Source organism: Ornithodoros turicata, chromosome 4, assembly GCF_037126465.1.
Source record: "Ornithodoros turicata isolate Travis chromosome 4, ASM3712646v1, whole genome shotgun sequence".
Taxonomy (NCBI): Eukaryota; Metazoa; Arthropoda; class Arachnida; order Ixodida; family Argasidae; genus Ornithodoros; species Ornithodoros turicata.
In genome coordinates this window covers 557,182-577,799 of record NC_088204.1, presented here as the reverse complement: position 1 = coordinate 577,799, position 20,618 = coordinate 557,182, and the positions used below count along the sequence as shown (strand labels likewise).

The 20,618-nt window shown below is 44.8% G+C and overlaps 1 protein-coding gene, 1 long non-coding RNA gene and 1 other non-coding gene across 6 annotated transcripts; 1 reads left to right on the top strand and 2 right to left on the bottom strand.

Moving 5' to 3' along the window:
• Positions 1-6,108: 6,108 nt before the first annotated feature.
• LOC135390576 (uncharacterized) lies at positions 6,109-9,840 on the bottom strand. Its single transcript, XR_010421796.1, has 3 exons — positions 9,293-9,840; positions 8,180-9,232; positions 6,109-6,553 (listed from the first exon to the last, which is right to left on the bottom strand). It is a non-coding gene; the product is annotated as an uncharacterized LOC135390576 (long non-coding RNA).
• On the bottom strand, positions 6,767-6,839 carry Trnaa-agc (transfer RNA alanine (anticodon AGC)). The gene has a single exon. It is a non-coding gene; the product is annotated as a tRNA-Ala (tRNA).
• On the top strand, positions 6,958-20,348 carry LOC135390574 (transcription initiation factor TFIID subunit 4-like). Of its 4 annotated transcripts, XM_064620310.1 has the most exons (4): positions 6,958-7,408; positions 8,637-8,794; positions 15,501-15,575; positions 17,288-20,348. In XM_064620310.1, the coding sequence occupies exons 1-4, from the start codon at positions 7,222-7,224 to the stop codon at positions 18,302-18,304; spliced, it is 1,437 nt and encodes a 478-aa protein (XP_064476380.1). In that variant the 5' UTR covers positions 6,958-7,221; the 3' UTR covers positions 18,305-20,348. The 4 variants fall into 4 exon arrangements, with proteins under 4 accessions (XP_064476380.1, XP_064476383.1, XP_064476381.1 ...); XM_064620313.1 differs by lacking the exon at positions 6,958-7,408 and having other exon boundaries at positions 8,637-8,735; XM_064620311.1 differs by lacking the exons at positions 6,958-7,408; positions 8,637-8,794 and adding an exon at positions 9,114-9,281.
• The last annotated feature ends 270 nt before the right edge of the window (positions 20,349-20,618 follow it).

Sequence of the window (20,618 nt, the reverse complement as noted above, 5' to 3'; positions counted from 1 at the left end):
CTCTGAAAGGGATGCGGTCCTACTTTTCTTTCAAGTGGCCGTTGGTGGAACCCAGCCCTCTCCTTCCGATTTCTTTTTCGCTTTCGGTCTGTCTACCAACGTCGTTATGACGTTTCTCTGGTAGACGTCTATTCGAACGCTTTGCATCTTACTCGCTGTGGGTACACAATGGTCCAGCTTCGTTTCAATGGCAGCGTTTCTTACTTCCTGAATAAAATACTGTCACTGAATATCACGTTTTATAGCAAAAAATGCCATTAAGGAACCGGAGAGAAAGCAAGAAAATATGTGGACGTGAATGAAAAGGGAATTGAAAGTAACTTGGGACATAACTTAAGATACTTTGGCCGATCTCGATGCGTCAATACCGAACAAATCCATTGCACAAAATTCCGCACATTCCTTGAGCAAAACACTTCCGATGAAATGTTTCACTTTCATTGAACAGACAGACTTTTTGACTCTAGCTATGCCAACATTGACGTCTAGAAGAACATCTTTCTTCACATCGCAGTAAATGATTGTACCAATAATAACACGTTCGGTAAAATTCCCGACCAGAAGACACGCCAATTTGTCTGATCCATCATTTAGCGCTTATTTGAAATACACCCCCCCCCCAATTTGGTTTGTATAACATCCCCGTTCAGGAGAAATAAATACACTATCATTCTTATAAGGAGCCATTACAAGAATAATAATTCCGCCCAAATATTGTGGCCATAACTCACGTATTGCAAACTCTCTTGCATTATTACGTGTGCGAGTCTGTAGTACTAGTAGGAAACAATTACAAAAATGATTGTTTACTGAAGCTCATCATGTGAAAACAATTTTTTCATAAGCGTGATTCTAGCGCAAGTTATTTCAACACTCTAAAGATGTTGTCGCAACGACGGACTACCACAGAGATAGCACGTGACCCAAGCCAATAAATAAAATGAAATTGTTGTAATAAGCTCTATATGAACACGCCCCATATTCAACTCCTGCATTATAAAATGAATCTTCCCTGCCTCTATTCCCGTCAAAGGAAATAATGTTAATAACGAGAAGAAAAAAATTAAAAAATTAAAACCGACAGCCGCCAACGACCATTGTGCCATTCCTATTATTAACACCCCAGCTCCATTTTCAAAGAATCGCCCCGTCTTTGTAGCCGACCAAAACCCCTCCAGGCAGAGAATGAAGAAAAGAAAATGTACCATCACTGTGTTAACACAACGTTAGAATACGAAACCGTATTTATCAGCCATCTTTGGCATTCTAATCAATAGAACATCACACACGCTCGAGGCGCCGCCGTGTGACAGCAGGAGAAACTGTCATCTGCGAGTTAAATATGGGGCAGATGAACAGATCACCGACGTTATACGTTGCATATGTCCACTCAACGCACTTTTGAACACCGTTCCTGCCTTTGTGTTACCTTGAATCCAGTGTTTACTTTTTCACGCCCTAGTCACCCGCTAGGGGGCGTGCGGGGAGTCGGTGTTGCATCCCCCCCGGAGTGCAAATTGGCTGTTCTCGCGTGACCCCCGACGACGTTTCGGTTGAAAGAGGTGGGTATATATGCCGCAACCCCTGCAGTAGTGGCATTGTGCTCAACGAGATGGTGCTAATGGATCAAGTGCTCCCCGCACAGAACGCACGCTAGACTTGGTAGCTTTCACAGGCGAGGCTTTTAAGTCGTACGGCTACTTCGTTTGTACATATCGGGTTCTTTCGTCAATGTACTCACCGTGGCGTGAATTATTATTATACTCACGCCCTGATATTGAGTGATTGACAGGTACTCATCTCTTTTTTTTTTTTTTTTCGTCGGCAAGCAAGCTCTGAATACAGCGATGATTTCTGCTTCTGTGAACGTTCGTTTTCGGACGAGCCTTGTGTTTGGCTATTGTGGAGAACGTTTGGATGATGCGTAAACATAAAAGTATGTCCACGGGTCTATAGTTGTCACACAGTACAATTGATGCAGGTGTTTAGTTGGTTTTTGGTCCGAATGGACATGTTATGATTGAAGTGTGTTCATGGAGAAGCTGGCATTTGTGGATGCCGAGAATGCCATCATCAGGATGATCACCCGGCTGTAAAATGTGTACAAAGTTTAACTTTAATGTCGCATAACTGGTTCGTGTTGCGAAGCAACAAAATTGTGCTCCGCAATAGAACAACATTTCGTCCAAGCTTTTAGAAGCTGCCGTAAACGCGAGAAAAATGTTAATTGAGCCTAATTGTGCGCTTAACTATTAATTTTAATTAATCGCCTCGTTGACTCCGCATCGCACTGCATGCTGTGAAACCATGTATCTCCATGAAAGTGTTTTCAGCCCCATGAATATTATCTGCAGATAATTTAGAAGCTTCTCCAATCTTGTTTAGCGATGTAGCAATAAATATGACGGCTTGCATTGCTATCCAACGTCAAGTCTCCTCCCCATTACAAGCAGCAGCTCCTCCCGGTCTGTCCATCCAAGACACGCTTCAAACAAAAGCCACTCGCTTTTTCCCTCCACGCAACGTCCAAAGTACAACAAAGGAAAAGGCGAAATTTAAGACGCTCCGTCTAATCCAAATTCACGCCCACGCAGTTCCCGTCAAAAGCGTTTTTTTCTTCTGGATAATAATCCGCAACGCATTGTGACGCAGAGAGGCGGCGCATTCCTGCCTTTTTGTTCCGAATTACACGTGAGACGGACGTAGTAAATCTCATATTCGGCCTCACGTATAAATAATGGGGGCACTGTCTCCACGTCCTGCCTCTATATAATCTTTTATATTATACACGAGGCAGCTGTCGAGAAACCTTTTGCATTTAAATTGGTAATCTGCGGAGCCGTGAAAAATTCTGCAGTTGCCGCTGACAGCTCGATCTCCATAGCGCTCACAAAGCGAGAACATTTTTGGCCGCAGAAAGTCGAAACAACCAGGGGAAAGTGCGGTCGGTACTTGTGGCGCCATCTCGTGGAAAGCAGACAAACTGGGAAGAGCCGTGTGTGCTGACGAGGGAAGGAGTTTACCCCTTTTGCTCTGTCCGTTTGGTGTCTGCGTTCTCTCTGTATTCGGAGTGAAAGCTCAGCGAAAAGTAATGAAAAGAAATGCATCTGACAACGTCGTCCAAGTGTGGGGTCTTTTGTTGTCTCTAAAGTAATCGAGCATTAATGGGGATCGAAATAACATATATCGCTACCATTGCAACTCCTAGTATAAGTACAATGCCCGCTAAAATGAAATATCAGTTCCTACATAACGATCTCTGGTACGGACAGACAAAAACGCTCGAGTTCCTGTAAAGCTTGGTTTCCCCCATCAGATGTGATGTAGCGGAAAAGCCAACTTTACATTCCCACCACGTAATTAGTTGAGTTGGCTTTGCAATGGCGTGCTCGGGAAAATATCATATCCCAACTTTGAGCATCGGTTTCTTCGCTCCCTCCCATACTCTGTACACAGAATAAGGGTATTCAGTTCAGACTGCAATCACAGTCTCATGTGCTCTTTGCACGAAATTCCTTCCTTCCTGTTGACGCTGCTGTAAAATCAAGTCAACAACGAAACTTATATATTTTCATCTTAATACGAAAGAGGCCTTTAGCAGAACATACAGGAGTACTTGGGGTTCATTGGTCAAGTTTCTGAGTTTCTAAACATAGGTTTACCATACCGATTCGCAATTTGCTTCTATGAGCAGGCACACAACCACCCCTTCCCTTATTTGTTCACATTAGGTATGAAATTTAATCGATATTACTTAAAATGCATCAAATTGCAGTTAAATGCGGATTCGATCATCTCAAGGAGACGAGAATTTCTACCCTCAGTGTTAGGCGTTCAGATAAGAAATTAACCGCATTTCTACTCAACATTTATTTATTTATATAAAATATTACATTATAATAAAACATTATAAAATATAATATTGTATATTGTAATATATACGTTATAAATATTATTATAACATAATAGTTATAGCGCATGACATGTCTTGGAGCAAAGTGAAATTATTTCTCATGCTGACAAGCATGACAAAATACACAACGACAACAAACTCATTTCTGCTGACAGAACGTCATTGAGCAGCACTATGCGGCACCTGGCGATGAAACTTCCCATTCGTCATCTGGCATTGTTGCATTTCTTCTGCGTGAAGTAAACGCAAAACAAAGGCTCGCACATTCAATGATCAGCGAAAATGGCTTCTACTTGAACAGTATAATACCACATACTCTGAATTTTACGGCGAAAAATGAGATGGAATGCACACGCCAACAAACAACAACTGACAAACAAACCCTTTGATTGCTGCTGTCTGAACTCGCGGCGTGAGCGCTTCGGCAAGAACAAGCACACCGCTCGAAGAAAGCCAAAGAAATGTAGCTCAATGCAGCCCTCGCGGCAATAACGTGTGGCAAGCGGCAAACTCGAAAAAAAAAAAAAATCGCCTTTTCTTTCTGATTTTGCTTTTGGAACGTAGCTTACTAGTAATCAAGCAATCCAAGTTTTTTCTCACTTCCCATTTCTGCCTGTTATATGCCGCGTCCTGTCATAGAGTGAAGCAGGCCGATACACACAATAATTAATAAGTTTAAGAAAAGCACTTTTACCATACCGATCCGCAATTCGCTTCCATGAGCAGGCACACAACCGTCTCGTCCCTTATTTATTCACATTGCGTATGAAATTGCAAGAAATGATAGCGAAATTGGCGATTCAAACCTCATGTGGCGAGTTTCATCATCATTAAATTATTTGTTCTTCCGACGAAATGCTTACCTGCGGAATTCCTTCCTTTATTCAAAAGCCAAAATTAAAGGCACATGCAGCAGTTTCAAGTGGTCCCTATATATATACCTTCTGCAATGCGGGCTTTTGCAGTGGGTCCTGAAAGAAACCTGAGTTAAGATTGTGACTGGTACGGTGCTTGTTAGCTTCGTTAGATTAATCAATTTGCCACACTTAATCAAAGTCATGTCTCAGAAAGTCTGAAAAGGTTCAATGTACTCAATTAACTCGATAAATTTGAAGCTCGATTGACTCGGTTAAATTGGTTAATCAGCTACAGAAAGGGATTCCTTGCTTTGTTGAACCAATCAGCTCTGAAAACCCAAAAGTTCCCAAGTGAGCCCCCCGGAAGACGCGACAACGTTCTCAGATGAGATAAGGTCGCAATTCTCAAAAATAAAAAAATAATTTTCTCTAGCTTTCGCATCGCGTAGAGCCAAAATATTTTGCAGGCATGTAAAGTGAGGCAAGAAGATTTCAGTAACGTAACTTTGGTAGGATTCTCAAGACACAAGATTTAGTCCGTAGTGGCACTTTAGGAAGTGAGTCCGTCAGAAAGCACACGCAAGTAGGCTTTCCCGCAGACGCGCGTCTGTGTGAGAACAATGTGACGTCAAAAGGGAGTTTCCCCGGCATCGAGATGTGGCTTCCTATGGCCAGCCCGAAGCAACGTCACGAAACACCGACCGCCCCCTAATGTAATACTTATGTTCTTCCCCAGGAAAATACGTGATTTCCAACTTTGAAAGAGATTCACGGTCTATTGCACACTTTCGTTAGGGAGCGAACTATCTCTTTAAAAGAGGAATAATATACCCGTGGTTCTGTCAGGGATGTTACATTTCCAACCAATTTGTGAAATTTCATTAGCCTAAGCGACAAGCCAAATATGGCGGTTTCTACTGGTGGTGGCCGACTGAGAAGGCGAATGCCCCGACGACGACTAATGGCGTTGTGACCAGCGTTGCCAAGTCATCTCCGGCCGTCCCTCCAGAATTGACAAAAGAACCTTCGTGGATTGAATTTTCTTCACAAGTCGCCTTATAACCATGCACTTGATTCTACGTTGACATGCACACTTGCATGGGACATAGTTGCTTCATAGAAAGTGCTGCACTCGACTCGAGATGCGCTCACAACATAACGGAAAATGCAAAACTATACAATTGCTAGACATGTGACAAGCTCTAGTGCAGGATATCGATCGTCCTGGATGCAGCTGGTCAAGTACGCGAATTGGAACTGTACGCTGCCATAGTCCTAATGGAGCCCCACAGTACTTATTGCTTCCAGCACCGACACCCAGAATGGCTTCCAATCCTATACGGTTTCACATTTCGTTTTTTTATTATATTCGTTGCGCCAAAACAACCCTCTACTAGGACCAGAAGAGAGAAAGCAAAGTCAGTTCAATTGTTTTCCTGTGGTAGGATTGTTCCGGAGACGTAGGCTTCTGGGCGCTGTTTCATCAATTTTGTAAACCGAAACCAAAACCTCCAGATTTCCCTCCAGCCTCTAAATCGAAATTCTTCCCTCTAGGCGGCGACACTAACCCTCTACATCTGGAGGGAAATCCTCCAACTTGGCAACATTGGTCGTGATCTCTCTGGCGCTGTCTTTCATAGTCGTTCCAAACGACGTCTGACGTCGTCGTGGATGAATGCTTGGTCGGACGAAAGGCGGCGACTCGAATGGCCATGGTTATACCGGTGTCCACAGGCGGAGATGACCAACTGGGACCAGGGCCGGTGCTAGGGGTGTGCGGGGCCTGTAAAAAAGTAATTCCTGGATGAGGGCTTCGTGCGCGGGGCATAAGGCGGTCGCACCTCTGCCTGATACGCAGTTGCGCGAAACGCACTTTCCCAGCGGTTCAGCATTCGGTAAAAGCCTCGGAAACATTCCCAAAATGACAAATGCTCCACTCGGTTTCAGGGTAGTCGTATTCGTTCCGTTAAATGACACTAGACAAAAAGAAAAAAAATGGAGGTGCGGGGCATCGATCCCCGTACCTCTCGCATGCTAAGCGAGCGCTCTACCATCTGAGCTACACCCCCACACAGAAATCGGTTCTTTCTCAATCCTTATGTACTTATGCGAGGCCGAGGCGATTGGCGCATTTGGGTGGTCATTTTGTGGCAATATGCAACACGGCCTAGTCAAGCCTAGCGCTGAGCAGTTGCAAGGTCGGAGGCGGAGCTGGATCACGTCACCGCTACCATCCGAACATTAAGGCCAGGAATCTAGCGATTTTAGTCGGTTTCGAAGCCTGCTAACCCACGTGAACTTCGACGTGCCAGCCATTGCGGACTCTCACCAACATGGAGGAAGGAATCACAAGGAGCGGCTCTTCCGGCATGTCCGCACTTTCGTGCTGGACCCTCGTTACAAAGAGGCCCACCAGGGGTGCCACTACAATCCATCCATCCAGCCGTGCCAATGCCAACATCGGTATTGGCGGTATTGGCTATTTCTTCGAATAGCCAATTCAATCCGTGTCCGATCCAGCGTAGTTATGGTTATGGCCGTTGGGGCCGTTGGTTATGGCTGCCGTCTCTGCTCAACGGGTGTGTTCACGGTATCTCCTTCTTCTTGATCCTCGGGGAAATGGCCGTTATCCCGAACGGTATCTCCTATCACGCTATCACTATCACTACGGACGTACGATCCTGTAGTGTTGTGTTCAGTTGTGTCTGTCGATTGTGATGTCCATTAAATATTGTGATGCGCGCCAGGCAGCCGAGCCCGCTTTGGATGATGTCGAAGAAGTGACTGCATTTGTATCCGTCGTCCTGAGTATGTTAGATAAAACACTTCTTCGTTAGTACACAGATTAGGTTTTTGTGATTGCCAATGAACGGCAGCGCTTAAAGCACAGCTTTGTTTTCGCTTTCCCAAGTGCACAATGTTTGCTGTCACAAGTGCCTCATGAAGCAATTTTCTACCAGATACTTACCAGTGCTCTTTGAGGGCTCATCACTATACTGTACGTTAGAAATGCGTTGCTTGAGTAATCATGATAGAGGAACGAGGCAGCTTCATCAAGAAGCATTGATCGGTAATATTTTTATAGCTGTTTTTCTTCTTTTTTTTTTTTCTTTTTTGCTATGCCTGCCTCTCTAGTCCTTGGAGGCGTCGTCGCGGCCATGCGAGCGTAATGTCTGCTCACTGTCGCTGAGAACGTCAAAGACAACAAATGTTAGTCGTTATTAATGTTTACTCGTTCACTTGATCATTTTTCAATGAACCCTTCTTTAGACTGAATATGACAGAAATACAACAGCGGCGTTTTGTGTCGCTGTAAAGAGCAAACTTCGGGTTTCCGGGTCTGGCAACTGCGTTCCACAAGATAGCAGCCTCCGCTGTTTGACGCTGATTCAACGGGAGCTTGACCCACCTGCCTCTAGGTGTAAGCCGTTGCTATGGCGACTAGCGGCCGCTTGGAGCTCGGAGACTGGGCGAAAAAAGTGCTCCGTCTGAATTATACACAGTTTTCCCGTGGACGTCGCCATATTTGAACCGCTTCGCTGTCTAGCTGGGGAAGCACGTAGAAGGGTGTTTACCACTGATCTCTGTGTATACCGCACATGCCAGAGAGAAGGAAAACACACGGGACGTATGTTTCCTCCGTGGTATCGCTTTCCTCCTTGCTGTAATGTGCTGGGTGCGAAAGCGCTGGGCGCGAGGCTGGCTGGAAAACGGTGTATATCACTGATCTCGATTGTAAAATACATAGAGATCAGTGGTGTATATGCTCGAGGTCAAATTCAAATCCAAAAGTTTCATCTGAAGAACCCCAGATGGCACCACTCCTTATATAATGCCTCTTGCTCCCGCATTTCCTGGACTTTTAGCACGTGACAGGTGCAGGTCAGTTTCCAGAGCTTTCGACAGGCGGCGCAAGGTGTCTTGGCACTGCAACGGAATAACCGTGGGAATAACATTGCAACCAGGTAACTGTACCACTGTACTTGCTGAAAAATCACTCGTGAGCACGCTCTTTTCTCGACAAGTAAGTCAGGTCAATCATTTTGGTGCATCGAAAATCTGTTTTGTAAGTGATTTTGGCTACTGCGCATTACGTTGCAATAAAGCGTCGTCTGCTGCGAGAATAGTCGGTCTTGAGGTCTTTTTCTGAGTCCCTCGTAAATGTTTCGTTCCTGCAATGGGGGTGGGGTCTCAGTGAAGCCGTTTTATTATACAAATGCGAGCGATGTGTGTAAATTGCGTCATCTTTGCCAAATCGAATCTGACGGCCTTCGTGGTGGTGGTAGCTCGGATCGGCAGTTTCCGGAAAAGTGACGTCACATTCGGCAAAGCTGCCGAACAAGCCCGGCATGCAGTGCGAATCGTATGTCCGCCATAGTGTGTTAGTGGCTGTACGACGGTCACAGAGCTGGCTAAGTCGGTCGTCGCGGAGTTTCTTGTACGGCCTGATGCAGTGCTCGCCCTACGAAATTAAGGATAAGTTATTGAAAGCATTAGACGAGGACAACAATGTAAGCCTCACACGTTTTGTTGCCTTGTTGCCGCTGCATTGTTCCCAGCGTCGCAGGCTGGCCCTTGAAAAGCCAGAGCAAAACGCAACGTTATGTTCCCCGTATGCCTGCGGGTAGCCTGTCGACAAGGGTACGTTAGGCCTAGTGCTGTTTTACAGCGATCCGGGTACGAAAACGGCTTTCCGAGCTGAACCATGTGGTTCAATATGACGGCCAGACACCCTGAAGGCAGGCGACGACCGAAGATGATGCTATCGCTGCCGTCCAGCAAAATTCGGGACCGTCGAGGTAGGGTTGGTTGGGGTCCTTCGGAAGAATGCTCCCGTTCCCGGCCGTGCGCAGACGTCACCAGTCATGCGCCGTGAATGCTCGCTCGCTTTCCGCGGCGGGTTTTACAACTACACTCTCTCTGGGTTGGTCGGGAATCGCCGTTAAGCCTAACGCCGTTCAATTCTCCTGTAGCCCGCCGACTGGACGAGCGTTTACCATCTCACCGAGCCTCGTTGCCGTCCGTCGAATAATGCTCCTGCTCTCGCGCTCGAGCTGGATTCCACGTTTGCTTGCTCAGTATCACCGCGCTCAGTATCATTCCAATTTCTTAATGCGTGTTGCTATTGATTTACAAAAATTCACCACTGACAACATTAATATTTATTTTCATATTACAACGGCTATTACCAATGAACGTTCTCAGTGCAACGATGCATTTGGCTCTGGCTTCTCTCTTTTGGATTGTATGCTTCGGCAGTGTGTTGTTTGCGGCATTTATTGAAACCTGGAACATGCGTCACGGGAAAATATTCGAATAGTTTGGTTAGCGAACGAGTTATGTTAGCAGAAGACATCTTCCAAATACACTTTTATGGACGTTGATTTTACGCATTTTTGTGCAAGTATTTATGCTTTTTGAATATTTCTATCCTCCGTGATCATTATCCTCAGGAAGTGTGTCGACCGGTCACTCCACGCGTGATTTCCGGAAGCTCACTTGTAGTGGTGTTTTTTGGGCTCAAAAACTAGCAGTAGTCGGAAATATATTGTGTGCACAACCGACTGTTTTCCCAGAATCTAGTGTTGTTGGAAGATAATTGTTTGTGATATACATCATAAATTGTTCCTTGTGTCATTTTGCAATTTTTTTATAAATTTTATGTATGTTGACCTCACTCACGAAACAGAACGTGTGTGCTTGGATTTTTCCCACGACATTAGCTTTTGTATTGCGGAAAAATCTTACCTGTGTTGTAATTGCATTTGTCTATCCTTATTGACGGTTTAATGGCTCATTTAATGATTTAGGTATTTGATGGATTTAGGTCTCATTTCAGTCTTTGATGATCTTTTATGATTTAAACGCATTGAAGTTGAAGACCTCTAATATCTTGATCAAGTTCAGGAGCACATAGAACTTGGAATTTAGGTTATATTATACACTCTTTCATGCTTTATTTCTCTGTACCTCTAACCATTCAAGCAGGCCTTGCGAGACTGCAGGAAAAATGAACCAGCAATAGCCCTCGGTAACAGAGGTTGCCACACACATTATAAAAGCACCATGCAGGTCAGACTGTTATTTTTAATTATTTATTTCACAGAACTCACGAATCAATTTCATCAAATTCTCCCTTTTGATCTTGAAATTCTAGCACATCCAGAGATGTAGAAAACAGTGACGCGCAGGTGTCCAGCAGGTTGGAAACAGATCACACTATTGCACTGGAGTTTGCATCATCACAGGCTGGGCGAGCTAAAGTTAAAATAACTTTCTCAGTACGGAAATATGGTGTAATACAGTGACACTAAATGTTTCACTTCTGGTAATTAGAAAATGTCTCTTCCCCCAGAAAGATTTTCTTTGTTACTTAAAAGGGAAGAATGCAATGCTGATACAACTGAACATGTAGAAACACCACCACCAATCTTTTTATTGACTAGACTGAGGCAGCATTCCAAATATACCACCCAATTTTTTAATGAAGAAATCTGGCCTTCCATATGCAGAATGAATTGTTTGTTTTGCATCATTTAAGCTCTTACAAACTGATACAACACATCAAAAGCAGTGTTCTTGTTGCGCAGCGGGTTAACTTGAAGAGTTTATGTCGAGATAAATTCCGTGTGCATTACCAGTCTTAGCACCTGAATTCTGTAGATTCAGTGGCATCTCTATTTCTGGCTGTGCCATTACTAGCTGTATTTCTAGCTGGCGGGATCCTGCACTATTTAACGGAGGCATTTTGTGCCATCTCATTGCCGATTTTGACATTTTGCTCGAGGTCCTAAGGGTCCCACCATGTCCTTGTGTGTACAGATGCAGCTCCGAGTGTGTTGGAATGCATTTTTATATTGCACAATGCATTGACACTTGAATCAGTCACGGGAAGTGACTGAAAAATGTACGAGCTCGCTCGTGAAAATAGTAACAGCAACCAAAAGGAACAAAATCCGTTCGCAAAACGTGGTTTTAGCTCCTGTACATGACACCAAGTTGAAACGGAGCATTCTCCTTGTAGCTTAGCTCATTTGTTAGTAGGAATCCTTTTTTGTGTGTGTTGTAGCAGAGTGAGAAAGAATTTTGTCGGTTCAACAATGTACTGCAGTGTTCTTATGCCAGCATGTACCAAGTAGAGGCCAGATTTCAAGTCAAGGTTTGGTGCATCACAAAACTTCCCTTGCTGCAAGGTCAGACAACTTATTTGGAAGAGTTGTGGAAAGCCAATGCAATTAATAGCCTTCCTCCAGTTGATTCTCAAAGCCTCGGATATAAGCTCTCCCCAATCTGTGCTGGAAATCCAATGTCTTATCCTTAGTTTGCCGTCGAAGGAATCGATCCTCCTGCAACAGACATTTGTAGACGACTGCATATTTCCCAGCTGCTCACAACATTGTATCCAAACAGCATTTTTTTTACTTGGGCAGTCACAAGTTGCAAAGGGTAGTTTATTTGTCAAACTTTCCACCAGCAGCCACCATGCAAAATATGCTTTGCCTTTTTTGTCACTGCAAACTTACAAACAACACTCTGAGACGTAGAAAAATCACATACCAGGCATCCTTCCTAAGATTTTTTTAAGGCTGTGCGGAACACTGCTGCAGCAAAGACAAAAATAGGTCTCTTGGAAAAAGAATACCACAAAAGGGTGATTTATGAGTGGAACAATTCTCACGATTTGTCCACTGTGGTACTTATTGACAAGGAGATTGTATCCTTTTGTGTTCATGTCCAGGAGAAACTTTCACATAGTGTTTCTTCTGGGCGATATTATAGTTACTATTTCCCCAAAGAACCCAATACAGTATGGTCATGAACGTTTTCAACTCAACATTTGATGATTAGTAAGTGCATCTATTGACGAGAGACCGCCTCAAGTCTTCCTATTTTGGTGCGTGACGATTTTATGTGATCATTATGATTAGGAAGCACTGCCACTGATCAACTGTAAGGCTGAGCAATAATGATATTGATGCAAGTTTTAATAAAAATGCTCTAGCATCTGTACACATTAGTTGTCTTCAGTGTGTGCTGCATGGAGTATATTCGTGTGTTTGGTAGGGAAAGGATATTCCGTGACTGCTGTTTGGAATTGGTCAATCTGTCTGGGACAGAATCTAGACATTCTTTACATTGATGCCAATGGCTACATTTAAACCCGTTCCGTTTCTGTTTCTAAGCTGTACCGAGAATTTGCTTCGATCAACTCTTTTTTGTGTGGCAGCTTTTCTTCTTGACTAATTTGCGTCACTATTCGTGCAGTATGATTTAATTCGGTACTAGCTTTGCTGTGGGAAGGGTTTTCCGAAAATTGGCCATTGTGGACGAAAAAAGCTGAGTTATCTGAGCAGGTAATTATAACTTGCACTAACAGGTCACTACAGGCTTGATAGTCAGGCTTAAATTTGAAGTCACGATTTGTCAGATGCATTTTTCACAAAACGCTGCGAATTATGGGCTGAGTGGAGCAGTCACGAAACCCGACTTTCGGGGGCGGGGAAAAAGCGAAAAAAAAAAAAAAAAAACTGTCGCTGAATAAGGTCCAGGCAAGGATTGTCAGTTCTTGTCATTGGGCGAAAAAGGAAATTACAAGCATGGTTTCTCTTGCCATTACTTGACCCTTCCGAAAAGGTTCGGATAAATCCGGAACGGGAGGCTGTGTGTTGCTGCCAGCCCCGAAGAGCTAATGCAACTTGCCTGTGTGCGCCGGCACAGGAAAAACTCTCCGAAACCGCGCAAGCGCACTAGGCACCAGCAGGAAATACACGTTGTGTGGGGCTTCGAAAGAACCCCAGCGTGGAAACGACTTTGTTCTGTCCTCGGCGTTCAGCCGAATGGGCCGAGTGGCCGCCGCCGCTGACCGTGAGGCGGCGCTCTGCCGTGTACCGTGTCACGTGACACGTTTCGTCCAGAAGAGGCAGGAAGCTCGCGTAGCAGTGGCCTCGTTGCCGCTCGCGGCGCGTGCAGGAGGGAGGATCGAAAATGGACGACCGGATAGGCTTAGCTGAAATTAAGTTTCGGTTTCTCCTACTTTCCGGGCCTTGTGGTCGGTGGAGGGCAGATCCTTTTGTTTTTTCATTTTAAATACAGTCTGCTTGTTCGTTTTTTCTAGCTCTAACTGTTGTGCATTTTTGTGCTTAGTACTTCTGGGTGTGTTTCTTTTATTTTTTTACAACAGGCACCCTGATCACATGAGAGTTTTGTAGTAGAATGGGTTGACGGCAAAGTACACAGGCCATATACGACGATTAGCGAACGGCTTGTATTCGGAGACACAGAAAACATTAAAAACTTTGCGAAGCCAGACACGTTGTAGGACCACCTTGACTTCCGGATATTTGTGTTTCGGATACCAGGCAGAGAGCCTGTGCCATTGACCTCTCTGTCTTTTTGCCGGCAGTGTGGTGGTTAACCACCATTCATGTCTCCTTTCATCCGGTTGGCTCGTAGGGGTGGGAGTTCTTTCTGCAAAACGGACTCATACTCAAGGACTGGGAGGAGAAATAAAGCAGTTAGGAGGTCTGTTCTAAACCACACTGCAAATAAGAAGAAAACATTTTCGTTGCATGCTACCTCATTGGAAAGAAATCCGCGTCGGAGAGCACACATGCCCAGGAAAAAGCTCATTGACGGTTCGTGCTAGTGCCACCCCGCTGCGCTGCCAGCGAACTCGTTATTTATTTGGTTGCTACGCGACGCTCCCGGCGAGCCTTGCGTAAATCGCTGCTGTAGTGTTTCGCATGTTTTTGTTTGAGGCCGTTCTGTAAATGGCTGATTCTGTTCGAATTAGGTAGTGGCCGCCCACATTGAAATTTATTTCTCGTCGTCTTTTTGAATAAAGTTCTATTTCTGCCATTTTCTTTATGTTGCGACGAGAAAACGGCAGACGATCAAGGAGAAGGTGAACGGACTGTTACGGCGATTTCGCCGCACGGATATTATAGACGGGACAATACTTATCACGTATTGGCGCGTCCCGGTATATTTTTGCGAGATGAATCTCTTTCTTTCCACTACTTATGACAGAAGAAGCGGGTCGTAATATATTTCTGAAGAGGAGGAATACGTGCCTCACTTTCCATTCTTGTGCAAGTGACAAGTTATAGACTCTGGTTGAGCATCCTTCTGTCAATGAATGCAGGTGCTTAAACCAGAAATGGTTGAGATGACAGTTAAATCCACTGCTGCTGCTTCTTATTTATTTATTTTCTATTTATTTTAATTTTATTATTACTATTTTTCTGAGCAACATTTTCCATATAATTGTGTGTTTCTTCGATAATCGCATTTCAAGAGAATCCAGATTGAAATAAGTAATTTGATGCTTAGTCACCATTGCAGGAGTTCCTGTCCAAAGCCAGGCACTTAGCCAGTGCTGTTCCCAATCTTGGAAACATTTTGCGAGTCTTTTGTTTGAGTCTTCCGACGTCCTCAAGTTTTTTCTTTCAGCTGCACTCGGGTTCCTTTCACACATTTCAGGATATGGGCTCAAAAATGAAACTGCAGATAGTGAAGGACATTTACAAGGTTGAGACAAATGTAACTCTGCAGCACTGGCTAAGTGTTTTGGATGTGGACTACTTGGATGGTAACTAGAGCTAGGACTATTTTGCCTTAATATAATTTGTACGAATATAAATGTGGCCTAAATGTTTGCTGAGCCCCCTTTAAATGCCCTCTGAGCCAAGTGGGGCTGTGCATATATGCAGCGTCTCGTGTCTTTGCAGGTGGTGGACATGGTTGCTGTCATCGATGTTATTGGTCTCCTGGAAAGAACTCCTATCACAAAGGATACCTTAGAGGTGAGAATTGCTATTAAAGCCTCCAATCTAATGCTGTTGAAAACTTATTCCTGCTAGATACGAACAACAGCCTTTTGATCAATTTCAACGTTGACATTCAATCTGTTCTCTGTGCACCGTACCAAATGCAGTATTTTTAAAAGCTCCACCTAATTAACTCTGTGCAACACCAGTGTCCAACGCAAGGCCAGTGTCATAGTTATGCACCTACTGTGTGTGCAGAATTTTGAAATTATGTCATAAGCGGGTGTTTTGTCCCATAACCAGTGCCCCAAACACCCTGTATATATGGCTTCCCAGTGGCTCAGGTTGATTCGTGCCCAAGGAATGTGATCACTCAGGTTCCTAGGCAAACGCCTATTTTTTTCTTGTGGATCTAATAGTGCCTTTTTGATACAGGAGTACAAACTGGGGGAACCTCCTGTACCGATTTGATAGTGCCTAAAATTACCTATTCAGCGTTAGTGCCTATTTTGGCCTAAAATTCCTCTTAAACGTAGAAAAATGCCTATAATGGCCCTAAGGCGGTGGTGAAACACTGTTGTCCAGGGAAAGTCTACATGGGTCATGTCGCCAGTCCTTTTGGAGCTATCGATTGCTTGAAAGAAGCGAGTATCTCAAAGGTATTCGTTGTTCCTCTCCCAAAAATGCTGACAGGGTGGCATACATACGAAGGTAGGTCCCGACAGAAGTTTACGAAACACCAGAGTATCGGCACGACAGAAAACGAGAGCAGAGTATTCCATGTACCCCTCAGTAAATGTTCGCTGCTAGGGTGTCGATCAAGTCCCATACAATCCCTACAGTTTGGCAACCTTAGCAAGCTGCTCCCCCATCGTGGGCCATAGGTACACGAGCGAACGTGACACCGCATCCAGTGTGAGCAGACTTGATTCCCCATATTAGCTACTGTTGCGAGCCTCGTGTAATGCTGAAAACCAAATCTAAAGCCAAGCTTAAATAGTTGGAGCACTAAGAAATTTTAGCTTTCCACTAAGGCCTTTGCGTCACATGTCGCCAGCATGCTGCCTGCAACAAGTTCTTCTGAACCACATGGGAATGGCCTTGTGAAAGTAGTAGGCTCGGAAATAGCCAAGATATACCTGGGGAAGGTTCTGGGGAGGGAGCTGAGCCAGTGTCCGAATAGTCCCACCTTGAAAGGTATTCTCCCCCCTTTGGAAATGTGATGAGCTCCTTGTGGCAAATTGTGTTTCTTCTTTTTCGTTCAATTTGTCTTATAATATCTTCCGGAGGCATTGTCAGATATTTATAATTTTTTGGCACCAAATAGCATCTGCTCTTGCACAAAAATGATTATCCTAGCTGACCTGTGGTGCGGAGTCTTTGATGTGGATGCAATCCCTGAAGAGACCTTCAGAGGGTGGTGCCCCCTGCGGTCAACCACTCAGAAGCCTGGGGGCAAACATTCTACCCCCTTCCCCTAAAAAAAAATCCATTGACTGAAAGGTACGATGACACATCCACACACTGAGCCTAGAGGTTATAGAGAGGCATAGGTGTTGCAAACCACATCTTATCCCTAATAATGAACAATGCTCGAATAGGTCCCAAACTCCTGGTAACATTGCAGTTTGAATTGTTGTGTCTACCAGCAATACAACATGAACAGACACTCTTACCTGTCAAGAAAAGATATCCTTTGAATGGAATGGAGGGAGCAAGATTTGTGATCATTTGATGGTCTGTTGCAGAGAACACGTCTAGGCAAATATATCAATGAACTACGCAAGAAAACAAGCAATGAACAGCTGGCCCGTCGAGCGAAAGACCTGGTCAAGAGTTGGCGGCGTCTCCTCCCCTCTGGAGAGCCTCCAGTAAATGGTGCTCCTCCTACACCACCTGTGGGACCCGGGCCAGGTCCGGGAGTTGGACCTGGGCCAGGCCCGGGACTGCGAGTGGCAAAACTCGCCAGTCGTTCCGCTAGTCCCAGCTGTTCGAGTGTCTCCAACAGCCCAGTGCTGCCAGCTGCCAACCGCACCCGTAATGGTGGCTTCAAACCAGTCAGTCCAGCAGCACACTCGCCCGGGTGGGCACCTGCCTCCCCCACCCTTGCCCACCCTAGCCCACATTCGGCTCCCGACAAGAACAATGTCGCAAACAAGCGACTGAGGAAGTCTGAACCCCGGAAGGCAACTCCAAACGGTGTCCATCCGGCAAGCTGGGACGCCATCCCCAGCGGCAATTCCGCGTTTGAAAGCGTCCGACCAGCCGATGTGAGAAAACTGACATCACCAGCAGCATGTCGCACGCAGAAGGTGAAGACAACGCAGCAGTTGATAGCTGACCTTCGTGCAAAAAGTGGAACAAATGTTGTGTTTGAAAACATTGGCTCCCATCCTCCTGCCGGCAACTACAGTCTCCTGGGCACAGACGACGAAACAAGTCGGACTAAGTCGGAGCTCATGGACCGGTTTCTGCAGTCGTCGGCCACAGAGCCTCCTCCGGCAGTGGAGATAGCGACCATCTTGCGTTCATTGCCCGACCTCAGCACTATGGATATTGATCTGCAGGAGGGGTGCGAGGAGGTGCGACCCCCTCCACAAGTGACTCCGCAACTGGTGGAACGCATGTCCGTCGACAAGTGGGAGTTTGTGAATGGGACTTACAATCACCAGGGGGAGTGGCGAGGCTGGCAGGAGGTGACTACATCAGAGTCTGTTGCAGGAGATGTGCTTCACGTATTGCCTTATGTAAATATTGACTGGTGATAGGAGCATGAGAGTGTGTCGGCCATTTTGTCATCTGCGAAACATAACCAATCAGGGCTCTCAAGTATCTTGCCTCGCATCCAGTTTGTGGTAAAGTGTGCAAAAGCAAAAGGTGGAAATGTGCCAAGCAGTGACCTAGTTGAACATGTACTTTAAGTAATATTGGAGCTTATAATTTCTAGGTGGTTAGACCAGCTCATCTGGAACAACGGCTGCCATTGTAAAGCCATCAGATACGATCAGACCCAAGCTGGTCGGGCCCAAGTATTCTAAGCAAATCAGACTGCAGTGGCTATTAAGAGCAGCCAGCGGGAATATATGACATTGATAGTTTTACGAGAGAATAGTCCAAACTAGTCTGCCCCCCTCCTCCATATGTATAGTTGATGAATCATTGAAAGAATCCTTGATCTTCAGCTTTAGGTGTACACCAAGTGGCATTATAGGTGACAGATTGACAACAGTGTAAGGGGTGGCATACAATAATTTGTTTGAGATTTTGGGAGGCTCGGTCAACACCAAAGAGACACTGGTTAATATGCAATCAGCCTCGAAGCGTGCGGAAATATTTGTGATGGATCCTAATTTTGGCAAAGCCCGCATTTTGAAGATTGTACGGGGACCAACTCTATTTATGTGGGCGGGGCACCCTCATGCCAGCAAAATAGGATACATAATCCTCCTGGATGTCTCCCATAATGAAGACCAACTCACTAGCCATCATTTAAAAGTGAGGCCTGGTCCTCGTAGACGCAAGAACATGGTCCCTACGTGATAGACAGGAAAAGTGCAATTAATTTATAACGACACGTCATATCAGAGTATGTGGTCCAAGTACCTCAACAATAAATGGCACTTTAGCACGCTTCACACAATGGCTCGTTTCAAGTTGTCACGTGTAGACCTCACAATCCGTCATGAGGACTTGTTGGTCACTGCAAATATGTGCGCATGCCTATTGTTCGCTGTGGCTCACTTTAGAAATACTGTCTGCCAAAGGGTATTCCCGGTGGGTTTTGTGATCCTCTCACGCTTAGAGCAAATTTCCAAAGGATACTGCTCAAGCAAATCGGGCACCCCCAGACAATTTCAGTTTTCCTATTTTTGTGCCTCAGGTTGCCCAATTTTGCCAGATGTCTTCCGCCAGAAAAAATGGTCTGGACTAGAAGAAATCTGCCAATACTGGAGGGCTGCAACAAAAAGTGTGTTTGATCATGAACCAGGAGTATGTGCTCTGTTTGTCTGTGTGCGTTACACACTTTTCATGAGTGTTACGTCCAACTTGAAAACACTCAGCCTAGGACTCACCTTCGAAGCAGGGCATCTTGGCTGTGGTATCTTGGTTGGAATTTCCTCCAACTAACCATAGATATTGTCACTCTTTGTGTGTACGCTAATTTACTTTGAAGCCAGAAGAGATAGAAACGTTTTTCTTTCCAGGAAACAAATCTTTAATTTATAGCATTTGGTATTCCCGACAGATTTTGTTATAGTATTGTATCCCAACAATGTTATTCCATTTGTAGTATATGGCATTGCATATTTGCGCGAGAAAAGAGGAATGCCTAAAGAAGTCCACTTGGCAAACGAATGCAAAGCGAACGCCTTTTTATTTGTTACTCTGTGGAATGGACAATCAGCACAGACGGCCGAAAGAACTATACATAGTCATACTTCCTGTGCAATTGACAACACGGTTCTACGACTACAAGCTGGAATGCATTCCCAAGACATTTTTAGTTTACCTGGAGCCTTTGAAGAATGAAATGAAGCGAAGAAAGTGCCATTAATGACGTGTTTATGCGCTGCAGTGGTGGACGTTGTTGAACAAGTCATTTGCTTCCTCTGTGATCGTTCCTTTTTCTTTATTCAAATGGACACCTTGTTCCTGGTGCACAAACCTGTGTGCAAACAGTCACGTATGCTTTGCTTTCTGCAGCATTCATACCGATGCTTTTCCTGAACGGAAGCGCTGTTGTCCTGTGTAAAGTTAAGCGTTTCATTTATGTTTCACTTAGTAAAAGAAAGTATGGAATTATTTAAACTGGCTTTTGTGTCGACTTTTGAAATGTGTGAAAGCTGCTAGAGTTTCATAGCAAGTAACAGTATGTTGATAGCTTCTGCTTCAATACGTAGTGCTTTCTATACAGAGCAGCTAGCTGGAAAACTTTGCTTTGCACAGAAGACACCCTCGATGGCCAATACAACGCCTACAAATTTGAAGGGAATAAAACAAATGGTGGCCGAACAGTTTATTGTAGTTCCAGTGAGAGTTTTGCTCAGATTTTGAGTGTTTAATGTCACTTTGGTTGGC

Coding starts and splice junctions, on each gene's coding strand:
- LOC135390574 (XM_064620310.1), top strand. CDS start 7,222: ATGCCAACATCGGTATTGGCGGTATTGGCTATTTCTTCGAATAGCCAA. Junction 7,409..8,636: donor AATGGCCGTTATCCCGAACG/GTATCTCCTATC, acceptor CTGGACTTTTAG/CACGTGACAGGTGCAGGTCA. Junction 15,576..17,287: donor TCACAAAGGATACCTTAGAG/GTGAGAATTGCT, acceptor GGTCTGTTGCAG/AGAACACGTCTAGGCAAATA.